Consider the following 12,791-nt stretch of genomic DNA (forward strand, 5'->3'; position numbering starts at 1 on the left):
ATGCAAGATCATTTGGTTTTGGACGGCCATCTTGATATTTGAACAGTAAAGCTACAGTAATTGCCTTTGGCTGATAATCCAGGTAGGCCTATTTATTGTGAGGTGTGCGGTATTTCAACATGTTTCCATAAGCCGCTTTTAGGAATCCCCTATACTATCAGAGCATCAGACTCTCTCAACAACCATATCTCCGTTACTGTGGTGAGGACATTTTTTAGAGCATTACCCCCCCCCCCCCCCCCAATAACATTTACAGCCTTGAGGAAGCTAAGAGCAAGCATCCTATTGTTTATACAAATTATTATCTGTTTACCTGGGAAAAGACACCACTGAAAAGAGAAAAAGGCTTATCAAGAATATATATTTTTATCAACTACCTTTGAATCCAGGAGCCTTTGGATCCAGTTTTATTTGAATCGTAGAGCCACCATCATGACTACTTCATGGCAAGGACCAAATGATTATAATGGTAGGAAACTATCACATAAAAACACCATTACACCACTACACTGAACATGCCTCTGATGGTGCTGACCTGTGCGTAAAGATGCCAGTGTTTCTGTGGCAAGACCAACCTCCTAGCGAGACTCTAGGAGAGCTTGTAAAAGTAACTAAACATACAGCAGATCATCTGGGGCTTTCCTCTTGTCATGTCTTTAGTGTTTAGATGATAGACAGATAAGTCTAAAATAGTTTCCCTTGGAGACCAGAGCAAAAACAACCCCACCCACCACTACCTGTCAGTCCAACCCTTGTTGTGTGTCACTGGCAGTGGGTTCCGGCTCAAGTTGAAGATTACTCTTTTTGGAGGTACTTCCTGGTGTTCAGGAGGGCACTGATATGGTTCTATCTCATTGATACCACCCGTGGTGTTTAACACAAAACGGAATTTAGAGCTGCTGAAGTTCAAAGTTCAGAACCATTGTCATTTACAATTTCCAGGCATCCAAACAAGACCTGACACACAACAGGAAATGTTTTGTCCTAACCAAGTGTCACTCCACATTGGGTTGTCAAGTCTGGGTAGAAACGAATAACAACCTTGCCTCAGTGAGGGGAGATTACTGAATCCAATGTTCTTAATGCATTTTTATGGTTTCAAAAATATGTATGAGGCAGATTTCTCTCATATATTAGATTTACAGTACCACATTAAAACAGTTTACTTCCACATGTTATTTCATCTGAAATATTTATTTTGGGTACCTTCCATGTGTGTGTAAAATATTACTGTTTCAGATTTTCTATTCATACATTTTAGATGTGTATGAAAATGTTTTTTTGTTTTTTTGCCAAACACTATGTATTCACTGTTAAGACGGAATGGAATGTTCGTATGCTTTATATTTGACCTTGATATGTGGTTGTTTCCCCAAGCTACTATCTTAAGATGAATTCCCTTACTGTAAGTCGCTCTGGATAAGAGAATATGCAAAGTGACTAAAATGTTAAATGTAAATGTTTTACATAAAGATCTCATTATACTTTATATAATTTTGAGTTTTTAAAATATTTTTTACATTTGTTAAATATTGATGTCACAAATGTATAATTTGTACATTTCTTTATAAAAAATGTCGTTATTTGTTACATCCTCCTGAGAAATGAAAAAATTGTTTGGGATTCTTATATATATTATTACATTGTTTGCGGTGGGAAGGAAACATGTTACCAATCATTTTTTATTTTTTATTTTTTTATTTATCTTTTATTGCAAGTGCCAAATTGTCCTCTCTAGTGGTCATAAGGACATCAATATGAAAAAAGTGACATTACAATCAATGGGTGCAGTAGGTGAAAAACATTAGCATTACTGTCAATGGGTACAGTAGGTGAAAAACATTAACATTACTGTCAATGTGTACAGTAGGTGAAAAACATTAACATTACTGTCAATGGGTACAGTAGGTGAACATTAACATTACAGTCAATGGGTACAGTAGGTGAAAAACATTAACATTACAGTCAATGTGTACAGTAGGTGAAAAACATTAACATTACTGTCAATGGGTACAGTAGGTGAAAAACATTAACATTACTGTCAATGGGTACAGTAGGTGAAAAACATTAACATTACTGTCAATGGGTACAGTAGGTGAACATTAACATTACAGTCAATGGGTACAGTAGGTGAAAAACATTAACATTACAGTCAATGGGTACCGTAGGTGAGAAACATTAACATTACTGTCAATGGGTACAGTAGGTGAAAAACATTAACATTACTGTCAATGGGTACAGTAGGTGAAAACATTAACATTACTGTCAATGGGTACAGTAGGTGAAAAACATTAACATTACTGTCAATGGGTACAGTAGGTGATAAACATTAACATTGCTGTCAATGGGTACAGTAGGTGAAAAACATTAACATTACTGTCAATGGGTACAGTAGGTGAAAAACATTAACATTACAGTCAATGGGTACAGTAGGTGAAAAACATTAACATTGCAGTCAATGGGTACAGTAGGTGAAAAACATTAACATTACTGTCAATGGGTACAGTAGGTGAAAAACATTAGCATTACTGTCAATGGGTACAGTAGGTGAAAAACATTAACATTACTGTCAATGGGTACAGTAGGTGAAAAACATTAACATTACTGTCAATGTGTACAGTAGGTGATAAACATTAACATTACTGTCAATGGGTACAGTAGGTGAGAAACATTAACATTACTGTCAATGTGTACAGTAGGTGAACATTAACATTACAGTCAATGGGTACAGTAGGTGAAAAACATTACACATATTAACATTACTGTCAATGTGTACAGTAGGTGAGAAACATTAACATTACTGTCAATGTGTACAGTAGGTGAGAAACATTAACATTACTGTCAATGTTTACAGTAGGTGAGAAACATTAACATTACTGTCAATGTGTACAGTAGGTGAAAAACATTAACATTACAGTCAATGGTTACAGTAGGTGAGAAACATTAACATTACTGTCAATGTGTACAGTAGGTGAAAAACATTAACATTACTGTCAATGGGTACAGTAGGTGAACATTAACATTACAGTCAATGGGTACAGTAGGGGATAAACATTAACATTACAGTCAATGGGTACCGTAGGTGAGAAACATTAACATTACTGTCAATAGGTACAGTAGGTGAAAAACATTAACATTACTGTCAATGGGTACAGTAGGTGAAAAACATTAGCATTACTGTCAATGGGTACAGTAGGTGAAAAACATTAACATTACTGTCAATGTGTACAGTAGGTGATAAACATTAACATTACTGTCAATGTGTACAGTAGGTGAGAAACATTAACATTACTGTCAATGTGTACAGTAGGTGAACATTAACATTACAGTCAATGGGTACAGTAGGTGAAAAACATTAACATTACTGTCAATGTGTACAGTAGGTTAGAAACATTACACATATTAACATTACTGTCAATGTGTACAGTAGGTGAGAAACATTAACATTACTGTCAATGTGTACAGTAGGTGAGAAACATTAACATTACTATCAATGTGTACAGTAGGTGAGAAACATTAACATTACTGTCAATGGGTACAGTAGGTGAAAAACATTAACATTGCAGCCAATGTGTACAGTAGGTGAGAAACATTAACATTACTGTCAATGTGTACAGTAGGTGAGAAACATTAACATTACTGTCAATGTGTACAGTAGGTGAGAAACATTAACATTACTGTCAATGTGTACAGTAGATGAGAAACATTAACATTACTGTCTATGGGTACAGTAGGTGAGAAACATTAACATTACTGTCAATGGGTACAGTAGGTGAACATTAACATTACAGTCAATGGGTACAGTAGGTGAAAAACATTAACATTGCAGTCAATGTGTACAGTAGGTGAGAAACATTAACATTACTGTCAATGTGTACAGTAGGTGAGAAACATTAACATTACTGTCAATGTGTACAGTAGGTGAGAAACATTAACATTACTGTCAATGTGTACAGTAGATGAGAAACATTAACATTACTGTCAATGGGTACAGTAGGTGAGAAACATTAACATTACTGTCAATGGGTACAGTAGGTGAACATTAACATTACAGTCAATGGGTACAGTAGGTGAGAAACATTAACATTACTGTCAATGTGTACAGTAGGTGAGAAACATTACACATATTAACATTACTGTCAATGTGTACAGTAGGTGAGAAACATTAACATTACTGTCAATGTGTACAGTAGGTGAGAAACATTAACATTACTGTCAATGTGTACAGTAGGTGAGAAACATTAACATTACTGTCAATGGGTACAGTAGGTGAAAATCATTAACATTGCAGTCAATGTGTACAGTAGGGTAGAAACATTAACATTACTGTCAATGTGTACAGTAGGTGAGAAACATTAACATTACTGTCAATGTGTACAGTAGGTGAAAAACATAGTCGCGGCACCCAGGTGTCCAATACAGAGGACATTTCTTGATTAGCTCTTATTTAGCTCTTATTTAATGTGAAACAAATATTACCCAGTTCTGACAACTCACTTAACTATTCCTGAGATATTCACTTACTAGAAACTATTTGAACATTAAACTCACCAAAAAATTATAACAATTACACACACTTTTAACATTTCCATAAAATATGCACATTTTGACAACATAATTTTTTTTATAAGAGCCAGGAAGATGAAGTTGTCAAGGTCACACATGTGATATCATTGTAAAGCCCAGAATGCCCTCTCCAATGTACAACAAGACTTAATACAGTGGCTTGTAGATAACGACCAAGAATTGATGTCTACTAGAGAGGACAGAAAATGTAGGGCATGGTGTTTTGGAATGAAACTTCATATCGCCATCTGTCAGTCTTACAAGCAACACTTTGGTTTGGGCCTCATCATTCAAATAGGCCTTTCTTATCTTTGTGGGTGTGAGGGGGGACTAAAGCATGCTTACTCCATGTTTAATGACACTGTAGAGATAGTTTCTAACATTGTCTGCTAACGTAGGACTCCAAATGGGACAGTATTGGCTTTACCTGCACAGTTTACAGGGTCCTAGAATCTCACCACCCTCCGTACTCCTTCCTGGGCTCAGAATCTCACCCAATGGCCTTCTTCTCCCTGGCCTTGGGTCAAGAGATGTTCCCAAACAGATGGATCCTCCTGCTCTGTTTACTCACCGCCTTTCGCACCTTGCCCTTTGGACGCCGCGCCCTGCCTTTGGTAGGTAGATTGGCAAATAGGTCTGTGCGTGCGATGCAGCAGGGCTGATACCACAGGCCTCCACAGAGTGCGCCTCTCCGGCGCGGGGCCGTGATAACGGGTAGAGATGATATTAAAAGGACTCTATCCTCCTGGAGCCAATCGCTCCTTATCATGCCACTCAGTTTTACTGTGCAAACAGTCCTGCCTCCTTGGTGAGTTGTCACGGGCCCTGCCTGTCTCGTTGTCACTTTGACCACTGACTCTATCACTTTCTTTTATTTTTATGACATGATACCTCTCCTTGAACCTGCTGATGTTCGCACAAAGACCCACACAATAATGATCCAAAATACTACATTGTAAACCTATAAGGTCACAACGCAAACCCCGGAATAAATTCAATTCGATACGCAATGATCACTTACGTAGTTTTCTTTGACTTTCTCACGTTAGGTGGATTCAGAGATGAAGTGTCGGCTGAAATCACATTTCTCCAATGATGTTCGTCCCAATCGTTCCCATTTGAAATGCACTGTTGCCATTTGAGTACCTCGAAAACAACACACGCTGCACGGTGCGCTTATGGCCACACTTACGTAGCCTTAAGACATTGAAGGAGGATTTCCCATTGGGGACACTTTTGAAATGATGTACTCCTAAGTGTGTGACAGATGGTCATAATATAAACGTGTGATCCAAATCTCTTCCGTTGTCCTTCTGTAAAGAATGAGCTCCAGAGTTGACAATAAAGCTTTTAATACAAATGACTTAAAAAATATACACTTATTATTATTCTGGCTTGGAATCAGAACCATTTACAAGTATTGCCAGTATGTGATGGGCAGAGCAGAAGAGATATCAACAACAGAAACAGTAGAAGCCATTATAACAGTGAAATACAACAGTTTAATATCTATATATGTTTATAGCAGTTCTTTTTCTCTGTTCATTGTCTCCCTTTTGGACAAGACAGACCAACGCGAACGTGTGCAGAGCGGGTGGCCGTCCTATCGCCTTCAACCACAGCACATGGGCCGCCATTTTCTGTTTATTTCCCGATGATTCTGCGAATTGAATTCGCCATAGTTTTTCGACACCCAGCAGGTGATCTACTGCGCATGGCCGGACGTTCGTGTCGGTCTATCTTGTCCTTTAGACGTTTGTTATTATTATTATTTATTTTTTTACAGAAGCGAAGGAAACAGCAGCAAGTCTATATTTCTTGTCTGTCTTTGGAGCTGTTGACTCCTGCATTTGACCCCATGTTGCTCAGGCTGTTGACCGGGGGGCGGGGTCACTATTGCAGGTTAGATTTGGACCAAAGTATTTTTTTTCCCCATCACGTCAGACCATCGTCCTCAGTATTCTTCTTTGATAGTCATTGGTATAGACGGAGACACTAAGCCGCCGCTGCTGCTGGTCACCATGGCAACGTTGCCGGGCATGCTAGAGCCTGGGGGAGTAGGTGTTGTTGTGGACGCAGGCTGAGGCTGTTGCATCTTCTTCTTGTTCACTTTCCTCTCTTTGGCACGCCGATTCTGAAACCAGATTTTTACCTATGGAATCAAGAAAAGATTTGATGTAAGTGCTCCGTGACTGGTCCAGTAAACTTTTGAGAAAGGTGTGCGTGCGTGAGAGAGAGAGAGAGAGAGAGAGAGAGAGAGAGAGAGAGAGAGAGAGAGAGAGAGAGAGACAGAGACAGAGACAGAGACAGAGACAGAGACAGAGACAGAGAGACAGAGAGACAGAAAATTGAGAGATTGTCCCCTGTCCCATGATGTTGTGTCTGACCTGTCGTTCTGAGAGGCTGAGAGACGTGGCCAGCTCTGCTTTCCTCCTGATGGTGATGTAGCGGCTATAGTGGAACTCTTTCTCCAGCTCCAACCGCTGGTGATCTGTGTACACCACCCGGTACTTGTCTTTCGTTCTTGTCTTACCACCTGCAACAGAGTACGGCCATCTGTCAACTTTTATATTGCGTGTGTCATGTAGAAAAACAACTTATATTTTGACTAACTTTAATCCTTAAGTCTATTGACGCCACCCATGCGTCGATCTAAGTAACAGTAAAAATCTGTAAATTTCAGCTGGAGATATGCACGGGCTGCATCTCAATCCAACGCATCCGCCTCTGTCGGCCTTCCACATCTGCGGTGGAAGGTGGCCGAGCTACAGTAGTGTTTGTCACATGAGACATCCCGAAAATCGGTCTTCTCACGAAAATGTGTGCAACGTCCGAACGGTTTAGCCAACAAAACGAATATGACCACAAGATGAGACTCTCACGAATACGATGTGTCACGGGACTCATCTGAAGGTAACCCATACAACTGAATGAAAGTACGGAGGTAGTTTTGTGCCGACAAAAATAATGGGTTAATTAAATATGTGTCCAAAAAAACTCAAACATTTCCTGAGCTTTCTTATATCTCCTAGATATAGGACAGACACTTTAAAACCATATGATACATTATTTTTACTGTCTTTCTTACCATTTATGAATATGTTAGTCCAGTTGTTCCCAACGTTTTACGGTTACCGTACCAACAACTGAATTTAGCTTTGCCCCGAGTACCCTTGAAGGACCCCTTCATGTGCATTTCAGAGGCAGGCCTATGGTGTTATGTCTCTTCCTGAGGATCCGCCAAGTACCCCCTGAGGATCAGCCAAGTACCCCCTGAGGATCGGCCAAGTACCCCCTGAGGATCGGCCAAGTACCCCCGGAGGATCGGCCAAGTTGGGAACCACTGTGTTAGTCAATGCGTTTCTATAGGCTACAGCAGTAAAGGGCAAATTCAATATTTTATCAAATCTTTTTTTTTATATACATAAAGGGGTCCTAAAATAATAAATCAAATAGCTAAATGATCCATGGTATGACCATCTTAAAACAACTCCATATGTTAGCTTAGTAGACCCCAGTATAAACTAGCCGAACAAATGTGATTCTGAGTAAGACTCCTTTTCACTAGGAGACAGGGCTTGACCTGCATTGGTTATAATGGGAGGATGACTGGCCTACTGTCCAGTCACATTTCACATTAACTTGCATGCCGTAAATAAACAAAATTAGAAGAGTAAATAAAAATGACATCAGACATCTGTGAAAATGTGGTGTCTGCTTCATTTCATACATGAAACCTTTCACTAAAACACACACACACAGAGATAAAGTAGCAAAGCTCTGGGATCAACCCAGCCTTTTTAATTAGGTACCGTAAATCAAAAGTCACTTCATTCTGTCCATAGTGAATGAGGCACCTAAGTGCAGACGCAGCGACCAGGTTAAAGATTAAAATGTGTGAGCTGAGAGGGTGAGGGGGCTGCCTGTGAGGGCGCCAAGGCCTGACAACCAGAGAGTTATCCAGACCATTAGGCTGTTGAAACACAGAACACACCCTCCTGCTCCCATGTTCCCCTAATTGTTCCTCTTCACCTCCTGATTCATAATTCTCTCATGACCATTGTTTTCAAACTTCCATGTTGACCGAGGAGGACCGCTCCTAAACGGACGGCATCTGGGGTAGTGAATGAGGCACCTAATGAGGCACGTCATTATTTACGGCATGTATGTCTACGGGGTTATTGACCCATACAAAAAAACATAATTCAGTCCAAATGTGAAAAGTTTGAGAAGTGGTTTACATTGCATAGGTGGAGATAAATCTAGAACCATGCTTATTAAAAATGGCAACCACTGATGGCAAAACATTGCACTGTCCATTAATCTATGGAGCGCTGTACTTCTGTAATTACTACCATTGACGGCTGCTGAGATAAATGGTTAAGCAGTTGAGGTTAAGGAGATTTTCTGGCCGGTACGATAAAGTGACATGGAGATCATCTGTAACATGGACCGTAGAACTCTCTGTCTGGCACATCCAGATAACCACATGGACTGGAACGACGAATTTTGGATAAAAATGTACTTTTGAAGCATCCACGTCCAATAGGTATAGTAAACTGGACATTTACGGAGGCCCAAAGTCTGTGCCCCTGAAGCCTTTGTAATCAGAAGCGGTCCCAGGCAGCCATTGACGACATCTTGATTTCTGATGGGTTTTCTACACAGGAAGAAAAGCGTTAAGAGTCATCTAACTCTCAGTCTGGGCAGTTTGGTCTACAGGATTCACATGGGTTCAAACTGCATTCCTGTAATTCAGTTTCAGTTATCTACCTATAATCTATGAGGCCAGAAGGAGCATGCATACTCTGAAATTATTTGCTATTTTCTCTTCGGGCCTGCTTTCTTGTACTGATAAAGGTGATTTAACACAAACTACTCCCGCCTTGAGACATAATTCCTAACACAGTATTACAACATAGAAAACTATTCTAGAGCCCTAGGTCGCTGACATACAAGAAGACAACAACCCTCTTAATTTGCCTAACAAGATCTTCGAACCACAGCACACTGTTTCTTTAGTTTGATCACTTGCAGGTTTAGGCGTCTCAGCCGACTCGAAAAGAATTCCTATTGAAATTATGAAAAAATCCTGTAACATTATGAAATATGCAGATGTCGGGGGAAAAGGAGTGATTGCTCACGTAATAATTGTGACGTCTAAACCAGACAAAATCCAAATGAATTTGATGATGAGTATGTTATGCCTATTATAGACTACATTATGCCTATTATAGACTACATTATGCCTATTATAGACTATAGTATGCCTATTATAGACTATATTATGCCTATTATAGGCTACTAGCCTACTACTATTACTATTCACTACTGATGATAGGCAATTATAATCATAACTATAATCATTGAGCGCTTATTATTTGAATAGGTCAACACACAATGCAATTAAAATGCATACCCTGCTTTACCCTCAACTGTCAATACATTGATTGCCGTGATCGGGAGTCCCACAGGGTGGAGCGTCGTCCGGGTTTGGCCGGTGTAGGCCATCATTGTAAACAAGAAATTGTTTTTAACTGACTTGCCTAGAGGTTAATAAATGTTAATAAAAATATTTTAAAAATTTTAAAAAAACATTACATAGCCCAAACTACACAGATGTAGGATCTTCATTTGGGTGAGTTTGCTACAGCAGGAAAATGATTCTGCAGCAACAGGAAATGTGAATTATTAGGCTATGTGGATTATAATTAATTGAAATTTGTGTATGATAGAGTTTTTGTTGGGGCAATTCAAGTCTGACATTTCAAAGTGGAAATGACAAACTTTAGAAGCCTTTTTAAACTCAAATACACTAGAAATTTGCATTTGGGGCGGCAGGGTAGCCTAGTGGTTAGAGCGTTGGACTAGTAACCGGAAGGTTGCAAGTTCAAACCCCCGAGCTGACAAGGTCTGTCGTTCTGCCCCTCAACAGGCAGTTAGCCCACTGTTCCTAGGCCGTCATTGAAAGTAAGAATTTCTTCTTAACTGACTTGCCTAGTTAAATAAAATAATTTCAGTAATTTGCAGTAACAAAAGAATGATCAAATTAAGATCCCACGTCTGTACCCATAAAACGCACGAGATAATGCACTTATTGAAGATGGCATGCGAGGTGTGATTCATGTGTTCACACAAGCACTGCAGTGAGGAGCAACTGTGCCAATGAGCGCAAAATATAAAGATTATGTCAATGACATATTATATTATATTATATGACAAATGCCAAATACTTTGATGGGATTGGACAAATACTAAAGAAGGAAAGAACTATGAAAAATCAAGCGACATCTTTCTGAGTTGAAAAACGAATTCGTCACTGAATTTAGAGAACAGGTGCACGCATCATTCAAGGAATGCGACTCCCAAGGGCAGTGGTTCTGGTTCTGCTTTTCCCTCTCAATACGGTGCCTACAGTATTTCAGCATCTTTGATTTGAGAAAGAAAATGGGCCAAGCTATTGAATTTAACCATTCATATTTCATATGTATGTGGTTTGCTACATATACATATAGTTTATTATTATTTTAATAAACATTTAAAAACGTGATTTAGGCTTTACTTGCTATGGTTTTATGGACAACCAAATGATCCACTTCTGATGATTGATTACAAAAATGTATGAAACACCTCAGTAACCTACCTGAATTTGCCGGTGGTACGCTCCGCCTCATCCAATCATAAGGGTTTCTGCGCTGAGAATTGGGAGACAGCTGCCCAACAGATGAGTTGATAGACGGGAGAAGCCCGGATTGTGGGACTGGAGAGAACTCTGGGGGACTATAGCCTATTGGCCCCGGATTAGATGTGGACGGTCCTGTCCCCGGCCCATAGGGTGACCACTCTTCCCGGCTCGGCGGGTAAGCGGGGTTCCAGGCCCCGGTCTGGCTGTGGTGAGGGTCATTGTTAATCCCAGCAACGTGGTGGTATCCGCTGAAATCCGAATACTGTGGAGGTGCGGGGACAAAGTTCTGATGGTTCAAGTTTAGGCTGGGATGTCGCACTGAATTTGGGTACATGCTGGGTTCCTTCTCCAAAAGATAACTCACGTACATCTTTCCGTATGGGAACTCGTGCGCATAGTGTGCGTCAAGCGCGGTTGCTCCTGCCTCCTCTACCCCAGGTTTCTGTTGAACCAAGGCCTCCTCTACCTGGCTGGTCTATAGCCTACTCTTCAACTTCTTGTTTGCTAAACACGCTGCCAGTCAAGAGGTGTCGCGCTGACGTCAACATTTTATAGCCCTCATCTCCCTCCCTCACCTTATCCCACCAGGGACAATTTGCATTAGAGACGGGCCTGCATTTCAAAGGCAACAGAGCACCAGCATCAAAGCCGTTACGGGCATTTAGAAGAATGCTACAAATCGCACAGGAGAAACTAACATGAGTTCATGTTGATTGTCTCAATGGGAGAACCTGTCACTGCATTGTCCGCATAACGCCCATACATGCCTTGTGGAATATAATGGTGAAGGGTCGAGGAACGTGGTAGCAAGGCCTGTAGTGGCCATGGCCTTAAAAAAAAACTAAAAGCAGATAGCCTATCTATAAAATCATGTTGTGCATATAAATGTGCCCCAATAAATCCCTATTAAATGTAAAATGACCCTATATACTAACCATACAATTTACTTAGATAGCCTACATCCTGCCATGTGCTCATCTCTTACTTGTTTTGGGTGATATACTTCTTGTAATATTAGGCCTATATGTATATTTATTTCATGAGTTGGCCTGTATATTTTACTCTCCCACTGGAGCATAACATATTTCAAGTGACATTAAGCGGGAAAGTATTAATATGTTCTTTCTGTGCTGTGCTGAAACAGGTAGCGTGGCTCCAATGGCTGTATCCGGGGATTTCAAACAGATCTCTGAGGTGATATGCCGGTCTAGTCTCGTTGTTCTAAACCAGGAGGAAGTGGCTCATGGAATATTTCGAATTTTAATCAAACTCATTGCTCTCTCGGTGACCCGAGTTTAAGCTTCTCTGTTGTTACCCCTCTTGTGCTTTAGAAATGGAATTGAACCAGTGAAAAAAACATGCAGGTTGTAGCTGAGTTTCATGAGGGTCACACATTTAAAATAGAATTTGTCTAAATTTAGATACCATTTAAATACATCGACTTTCAAACGAAATACGACTTGAAAGCTAAATCACACCGTCTATTTTGTAAAAACAATTAAAGGTCAAACATTAGATGTCCATCCAGGTCATTATTCTA

The 12,791-nt window shown here is 40.0% G+C and overlaps 1 protein-coding gene across 2 annotated transcripts in view; it reads right to left on the reverse strand.

The window, feature by feature from the left end:
• Positions 1-5,901: 5,901 nt before the first annotated feature.
• LOC110534181 (homeobox protein CDX-1) overlaps positions 5,902-12,791 on the reverse strand; it is a 101,213-nt gene continuing 94,323 nt past the window's right edge. The window contains exons 1-3 of one of the 2 annotated variants that reach the window (XM_036933297.1): positions 11,210-11,758; positions 6,954-7,102; positions 5,902-6,718 (exon numbers count right to left, since the gene is read on the reverse strand). In XM_036933297.1, the coding sequence (XP_036789192.1) occupies positions 6,521-6,718; positions 6,954-7,102; positions 11,210-11,621 (759 nt within the window). In that variant the 5' untranslated portion in view covers positions 11,622-11,758 and the 3' untranslated portion in view covers positions 5,902-6,520. Of the gene's footprint in view, positions 6,719-6,953; positions 7,103-11,209; positions 11,759-12,791 lie in introns of those variants that run through there. The other variant, XM_036933296.1, reaches the window with a different exon arrangement.

Source organism: Oncorhynchus mykiss, chromosome 10 (assembly GCF_013265735.2).
Source record: "Oncorhynchus mykiss isolate Arlee chromosome 10, USDA_OmykA_1.1, whole genome shotgun sequence".
In the NCBI taxonomy this organism is placed as follows: domain Eukaryota; kingdom Metazoa; phylum Chordata; class Actinopteri; order Salmoniformes; family Salmonidae; genus Oncorhynchus; species Oncorhynchus mykiss.